Source organism: Meriones unguiculatus, chromosome 9 (genome assembly GCF_030254825.1).
Source record: "Meriones unguiculatus strain TT.TT164.6M chromosome 9, Bangor_MerUng_6.1, whole genome shotgun sequence".
Classification (NCBI taxonomy): Eukaryota; Metazoa; Chordata; class Mammalia; order Rodentia; family Muridae; genus Meriones; species Meriones unguiculatus.
Genome location: NC_083357.1, coordinates 62775106 through 62783326, shown reverse-complemented (window position 1 = coordinate 62783326; position 8221 = coordinate 62775106). Strand labels below are relative to the sequence as shown.

At 43.3% G+C, this 8221-nt stretch overlaps 1 protein-coding gene across 2 annotated transcripts in view; it reads left to right on the top strand.

The window, feature by feature from the left end:
* Window positions 1-3921: 3921 nt before the first annotated feature.
* The window catches only part of Elp3 (elongator acetyltransferase complex subunit 3), a 72680-nt gene continuing 68380 nt past the window's right edge, over window positions 3922-8221 (top strand). Inside the window, exons 1-2 of one of the 2 annotated variants that reach the window (XM_021654470.2) lie at window positions 3922-4067; window positions 6688-6784. In XM_021654470.2, the coding sequence (XP_021510145.1) occupies window positions 4049-4067; window positions 6688-6784 (116 nt within the window). In that variant the 5' untranslated portion in view covers window positions 3922-4048. Of the gene's footprint in view, window positions 4068-5984; window positions 6082-6687; window positions 6785-8221 lie in introns of those variants that run through there. The other variant, XM_060391345.1, reaches the window with a different exon arrangement.

The following is an 8221-nucleotide window of genomic DNA, read 5'->3' as shown; positions in this document are numbered from 1 at the left end:
CTGATTTGATCATTCCCAGTTCAATGTTCGAGGCCTCTGAGTGTGTGTTTAGCCCAAAATGGGAGTCAGAAAGTAACAAAATCAAAACGTGGGCAGAATTGAAGATAAACGTTCAGAGTATCTAAAAAACTGCTTTGAACTTTCGACAGAATGGGTCCTTCTCACACAAGCAAGATACTGAAATATCAATATGAATTTCAGAGGTTCCCCCCCCTTTGGCCCTTTTTGCATTTCTTTTTATATGATTGCCAGTATGAATTTCAAAACGGAAAAAAATCACCATGAATTTCACAAGATCACCACTTACAATCATACAGCACATACTTAGCTTGCCCCCTCCTGGCGAGTTTCATGTCTGAACAGCTAACTGTATTCAGAAGTGCTATTGAATCACTTTAAAATAGTCTGGGGAGCTGTTAAAGATACCTGGGTTCTTTATACCAGCCCTTGGCACTGAAACTGGACATGGGCACTAATGCTAGATATGGAGAAGTTTGGTCACTCTGCCAGGCTGAGTTCCCATTGAACTCAGTGAAAGAATCAAAGCCAATGTGGGGTGGGGGAGGGGGACAATTCTCACAAAGCATCATCACACCCTACCCCCATCACTGCTCTGCTCTGTTAATAGATGAACCATCCGAGTGCCCATCAAAGGATAACTTGTCTCTTCTCCTGCATCATATCTCACATATTTCTTCAATCAAAGAATTAAGCAGAAAACTTCCTTCTCTTAATCCATCAAACTTTAACTCCCCATCCTAGTAGATATAAATGCAATCCCACTACCATTTTGCATGACCCTCTTGTCCTCAGATTTTTTTGCCAGCTACTGCCCCATTTAGCCGCACTTCCTTATGACAAATCTCCTCAAAATTGTCTGAACTCACCCAATCCTCTCCTATGCATTTATTATAAACCATCCTAATTTGAGCTCTGCTGCTCTAATAAATACCCTAACCAAAAGCAACCTCGGGGGGAAAGGGTTTCTTTGGTTTACACTTCTAGGTCACAGCCCAGCATGACCTAGAAAGTCAGGGCAGGAGTTTGAGCAGGAAGTAAAGCAGAGACTACGAAGGAATGCTATTTGCTGGATTGCTCCCAGGCTCATATTTAGCTATCCTTCTTGTACAGCCCAGGCCCATCTGCTCAGGGATGGTACCATCTACATGAGCTGTGCCCATCTCCAACAATTAGCAATCAAGAAAATGCCTTATAGCCCAATCGGGTAGAAATAATTCTTCAGTTGAAGTTCCCCCTTCCAACAGTGTCAAGTTGATAACCAAGATTAGCTAGCACATAAGCTTACTTCAGTCCAGCTGGGATCCTTCGTCTTCCTCCAAAACTGTTCTCATCAAGGTCCCCACTGATCCTGAACAACTCAATCTTTATCTTCCTTGACTCAGCAGCAGTGCATGACCCAATTGATAACTCCCTGCTTCCTGACGTTGTTTACTTGGCTTTTGGTTCTCCTCCCGCCTCCCTAGATGTACCCAGCCAGTTTCCTAGTCAGTTACTAGCCTTGTCTCTGATCTATTAATAATAGGATACCCTGAGGCTTAGACTTCAGTCTCATTTTTCACACTGTATCACAACTTTAAGCTACACCATACACCTAAAACTCTCAACTGGAATCTCAAGCTATAACTTCTCTCATGAATTGCCACTCACCAGGCATCTCAGATAAAACAAACCCAAAGCCCCTCTGAGGCATCTCATCTCAGATCATGACAACTGCGTTATTCCTGTCCTTGATCCATAGCGGAGATCTCACACTTGACCTCTTTCTCTCCATGATCCCACACTGAGTGAAACACTTATTGAAATCATCAAAAACATTTTGATTTTGAGCATGTCTTACCACTTCCATGACTTTCCACCCAGATTTGAGGCACAATAATCTCTTGCCTTACTCGGTGCTTCCAAACTTTGATGACATTGCAATCTGTCTTTTGCTGCATTGTTTGTTTGTTTGTTTTGTATTGTTGAGAGCAAAAGCGAGTCAAAGAGGAAAGGGTTTATTTTGCTTACACTTCCACATTGTAGTTCATCACTGAAGGAAGACAGGACAGGAACTCAAACAGGGCAGGGACCCGGAGGTAAGAGCTGATGCAGGAGCTAAGGAAGAGTGCTACTGACTGACTTTCTTCCCCTGGGTCGCTCAGCTTTCTGTTATAGAACCCAGCAGCCCAGGGCTGGCACCACAGCGGGATAGGCCCTCCGTTATCAATCACTACTCAAGAAAATGCTGTACAGCCAGACCTTGTGGAGGCATTTTTCTCAATTGAGGTTCCCTCCTTTCAGATAACTCTAGTTTGTGTGTCAGGTTGACATAATCCTAGCTAGCATGGAGTCATGGAGCATTCTTGTTTTATACATGTTAATCTTGAGATACATATTAGACATCAACATCTAACAAGATGTCAAACAGGGAAGAGGCCGGGGTTTTAAATATCTGAGAACAGAAAGGTGATATTTAAAACCATGGAACTCTGGGGAATCACAAGAGATAGGATCACATGACTGATGCAGTAGACTAGTATCTTGAAGTGAGACAGAGGTATCCACAAGAGACTGAAAAATTAATAATAGAAAATTCTAGAACAGGGACCCGTATCCTAAAGTATTTTCAGGGAAGGTAACTTATTTTTTGTTGATGGGCTGGGGTTGGTAATATTAAGATAACGTGATACACTGAAAAATTTCAATATTGACTAAGACAGGATCAGTATAGTGGTGGCACCCCAAACAGAGCTACCTCAACTCTAGTGAGAAGTAACTACTGGAAACACATCTTCCAGCCTTTATTAATGCCAAGAATTCTTCATCTCAGGTCCGTGGGCAAAAGAGATCGTGGAAGGTTTCAACAAAAAGTTATTCCAAGTCCTGTCTCCAGATGTTGCCAAATTTTGTGCATGGTGTCTTACCTAGTGTTTTCATGACTGTTACCAAGAAAAATCTGAGACTCCAGGGAGCCTACAGCCTGCAAAGCATATAAGATCAAGCTGATACTTGCTTCTTGTCTAGTGTCTTTCAGGAAGATCAGAGCTTAGCTTTCATCACACTGAAAGGCTAATGCTCACTGTGTCGAGGATTTCTATCCACTCTCTCCCATGTGTGGTGTGCCTGGCCCCATGCAAGGACCACATTCTTCAAACAGGCAGCTAGACAAGTAGCAAGTAAATGCAAGATAAAAGCTTGGCATCTCTCTTCATGTTGTGTCTATTTGTCTCCTTTACTTTTGCTGAAGGGTCAAAGAGAAATCACTGTCCTAAACCTGCAGCCACCCTGATTGGAGAGAAAACAAAGCCTCAAAGCGCAGACTCCTGCCATAGAAAGACCATTATCAGTCAGGGCTGTACCCTGGAGCATTAAGTGATTATCTTGTAGGAGCAGATGGATCTCCTGAGGGAACGACAGCAATAAAGACTTTGATCACCCTGAGATCCAGTGTACAATGATCAGCCAGAACACACCTTAACCATCAGGACTGTTTAAATAAACAGGCCTCTTGCCTTCTGCCCTCAATTCTTCCATAACCTTTAAAAACTAACGATTATGTCAACACCCCAAGACAGACTTGGAGGTGGGTGTCGGGGGAGGGGCGGGTGTACGTGGGGAAACCACTGGTATCCTTTATCTATTCCTCATCTCGACAAGGTTGAACATACAAGTGACACGTGGCCAACGTGGAGGTTGTCAAAGCCCAGGCTTTTGCTTTAAGAACTCTGGTCACATTTCACTCTCGTGCCAGCTTCCCGGAGCAGATGAACTTTCTTTAGATAAACTGTCCCGTCTTAGCCAGGTCCATCTTCCTGATCCCCAAAAAGTCTCCACCCTCCCACTCAACTTGGACGTACATCTCCTCCCAGTCTACCAGAGGTGAAGCCGCCACCTGGACGGGGCGGGGCTCCGCGCTCCGCCTTCTGGGAAGAGCTTTACGGTACAGTCGCTGTGCTTTCACGACAGTCCCGGGCTGCTTTACGGCCGCTAACTTTGTCGGTGCTCTCAACGACAGTACGTGGTGGCATCCTGTTACGACGGCGCCGAGATGAAGCAAAAGAGGAGAGGTGCGGAAAAACAAGTGGGACGAGGAGGCATGGGAGGTGGTGGATGCCCTGCGATCACGGGATGAACCCCACTTTCCCATGGGAATCTGCTTCCTGGTCCGGGGCCCTGCAATCTGGGGTCGGCAGGCCTCCCTTTGTCTGTGGGCTTTGTAAAACAGTCATCTATCTTTTTGATTAGTTGGTGTCTTTTTGTGTAGCTGGGTAAACGGTACCGTTATTCCACGAAAGGTCCCAGAGGAGTTAAGGTGGTGAGTTGTAGTTTAATTTGTGGCGAATTATTAGACATGTTTGTTTGAGTTGTTTTTAAATCTTAAAGTAGGACAGGCGTTGGTACTATCCTAAAGTGGGAATTTATCCATGTAGTTTGAGCAACAGCTTTACGTGAACTTACTCCCATTTATTTTACCTCCGGAGTAGCCTGGAGCAGTTCTGTGCGGTTTTTTCAACAGAATGGGGTCATAAAAAACACAAACAAACAAAAATCCTTTTTAAAGCTGGGCTTGGTGGCGCATGCCTGTGATCCCAGCACTCAGGGAGGCAGAGGCAGGAGGATCTCTGAGTTCGAGGCCAGCCTGGTCTACAAAGCAAGACCAGGACAGCCAGGGCTGCACGGAGACACCCTGTCTCAAAAACCCAAATCCCCTCCCCCCCTTTTTTAAAGTATTTGTAATAGATTACGTTTTTATGTACTGCCCTTCAGCAGTTGGCCTGATAATGCTGTTGGTATCAGTCATTTTGCAGTCCTGTCCTCATTTCATGCTTGAAAAAGCTGAGGTTTGGTTAACTTTTCCAGCTAAGTTTATACTTAGTGTGTGGAGCTGTCATGGTGCGCCTGTGAAGCCAGAAGCATTAAATGAAAACGAAATATGGTGTTGGTCACTGCGTCTTGGCATTCTGGAATTTCCCTTCCAAACAACATGCTCTATATTCTTGTTACATCAAACACAACATGCATTGGATTAATTTGAGCTTACCTTGCTGTAACTTGTTCATCTTAGGCTGGCAACCAGCAAGCCCCCGCAATCCTGATGTCATAGTCCCACGCCATGCCCTCTGTGGCCCCCTCTTTACAGCCATGAATGTGGTTATGCCTCGCTTTTAACATGTGTGTTGGCATTTGAACTCAGATCTTCGTGTTTGTAGATTTTTAATGTACTATTCAAAAGCCTTTTGTTTAGCATCCAGATTGACTGTATCTTTTTTAAACTTTCTGACTTATTCTTTATGTTGATAGTCTCACTGTTTTTTTAGTCTTACTTTCTTTAAAAAAATACTTTCTTTTTTTTTTTTAAGTTACAGAGTTAAGAATATCTCCTTCTCTACTATTTTCTTTAGTGCCTTTGCGTCATGGCCAGTGTACCATCTGTTCATTGAACCCTGTTCAGGCAGCCTCCTTTCACCAAAATAGGTAGTTCTTATGCCTAGCATGGTCCCATACTGCTTGTTCCCTGGTTCAAACCCTGTCCTTTCTTTCACAGGGTTCCTCTGTGAAGCCTTTCTTACTAGTTTGCATAAACTATTGTATATTTACAATTTGTACATAGTATAATTTATATAAATACATATACTAGTTTATATATACTAGTTGTATAAAACCCACCCACATAGCATTTCAAATCTTTATTTTTGTCAACCCATACTCGTACCCTCTAAATGAAGTATTATGCAGAAGTCTTATATAGAAAAATGAAAGCAGAGTTACTGTGGTTTTAACACACAGAAAGAGAGAGCGAGAAATAAAGGCGTGTATGTACAGGGTGCTAGCTCATCTTCTGTGCTCACCCCATACCCCAAGTCCACCTCCATTTTATGGCCTCTGAGGCACCTTTGTAGATCTGAGAGGTTCTGAAAGCATTTAGTGTTTGACTATATATGGACTTTTCTCTCTGTGTGTCTTAGCTGTGCTTCATTGAGTCACAGTGCACAATGTGGTGAGAAGACCTGGACCTGAGATTTCATCCTGCTGTTTACAATGACATCTTAAATTGCTTTGATCCATCTTTACATCTATAAAGTAGGAATAACAATACCAATTTTACAGCACTATTGTGAGTTTCAAATGGGACTAAATGAAAGGTCTCTGTAACTTCCACAGCTTTCTTATCTACCCTTCGACAATGACTTTTTTCACACCAGTGGGCGGGAGGCATGTTTGTTGTCATCACCCAAGGTGTCACACCACACCACTGTTGTCAGCTAGTAAAAGATGGGCTCCCCTGACCCGTGAAGAAAAGAGCGGAGATTTTCCCGTCTTGAATTGGTACCCATGCTTGGATGAGTCATTTGTGATTGATAGTAGGATAATAATGATAATTATGTCAGCATCTCCTGTGTCTGGATGAAAGGCAGCTGCTAAGACAGGGACATGCAGATCAACAGATGGTATCGTGGAAAGGCAGCTAGGTCGTTAGGCCAGGCAAGGTAGTAAGTGCAGGCTGTAATCTTAGCACTCCAGAGACTGACGCAGAAACCAACCCGTGATCTCTACACTTAAAATTGAATTGCATGTGTGCATGCTTGAGAGTGTGTGTGTGTGTGATGTACATACACATACAAATAAATGTAAAAAAAAAAAAAACCTGAATAACGAGACTTTTCTGTTGTTGAAACATCTTTACAGATCTCAGCAATGCTGAGCTGATGATGCTAACTATAGGGGATGTTATCAAGCAGATGGTTGAAGCTCATGAACAAGGCAAAGACATCGATCTAAATAAGTAAGTACATCTGTAAAAGGGCAGTGGTGCTATCTATCTATCTATCTCTCTATCTCCCTGTCTATCTATCTAATACATGGTCTGACTTTGTATCTCAGGCCGGCCTCAAATTCAAGACATTCCTTTGCCTAAGCCTCCCAAGTATTGGAATTAATGGCATGCCCCAATGTGCCTGCTGGTAGAGCCATTAGATGAACTGATCTGAAGCTACCTGTTTTCTGTGAAGTAGTTAAGAATTGCAGTTTTCTGCCTTGTCACGTATTTCATACTGATAAAATTGTGTCAGAGCCTCTGAATCCAATTGCCACCTGTAACTGGCACTTTAGTATCCTGGGCACTATTGTGAGGTACACTGCAGGTAACAGATGAGTTAACCCTTTCAGAAAGGGTGTCCTAGTTAGAGTTACTGCTGCTGTGATGCAGCACTGTGACCAAAGCAACTTGGGGAGGAAAGGGTTTATTTCAGCTTATACGTCCAGATAACAACAGTCCATCACTGAGGGAAGTCAAGGCACTCAAACAGGGCAGGAACCTGGAGCTGATCCATGGTAGAGTGCCGCTTACTGGCTTGCTCCATATAGCTTGCTCAGCCTGCTTTCTTATAGAACCCAGGACCTCCAGCCCAGGTGTGGCACCCCCTTTCCCATCCGTCATTGATTAATGAAGTGCTTTACAGGCTTGCCTGCAGCCCATCTTGTGGAGGCTTTTTCTCTATTGAGACCCTCCTCTGTTCCAGTGATTGTAGCTTATGTAAAATTGACATAAAACTAGCTGGCACAACTGACCCCTTGTCATCTTGACACAAACACAACACTTTTCATTTAGAACCTTTTTCAATTTAGCCCCAGGAGACACATTAATGTTAATATCACAATATGAAATGTAAATAATTTTAAAGTCTCACAATCTTTACAATACAAACAGATTAAAAATTTAGTCTCTTTAAAAATTTGAAATCTCTTTTAAAAGTTCAGAGTCTCAATTGTGGGCTCCTGTAAAAAAAAAAAATCAAAATTGAGTTAAATAGTTTTCTTATTTCAAGAGGGAAGAACCAGGGCACAGTCCCCAAATTCCTACAGTTTAAATAATTCAGTGTCTAATATCTGGGATTCACTCATGGTCATCTGGGTTCCTTCAACGGCCCTGGGGGCACTTCTTCGGCTCCGTCCTCTCCAGCACATATAGCTTGTCTCCTACCGGACCCACTGCACAGCCGCTGCTGTTTTTGTGATCACCCCCTGATACTGGCATCTCTAAAATATTGGGGTCTTCTACCACAGCCAGGTAGCCCTTTTACCGATAGCTCTCCTGGGCTCTTTTCATGGTGCCAAGCCTCAGTTTCTCTGCATGACCCCTTCAATCCTAGGGCTTTCATTGGTACTCTGGGTACATCTTCACCAATGGCCTCTCCTATCCTCTCACGTTGCTCTCAGTGAC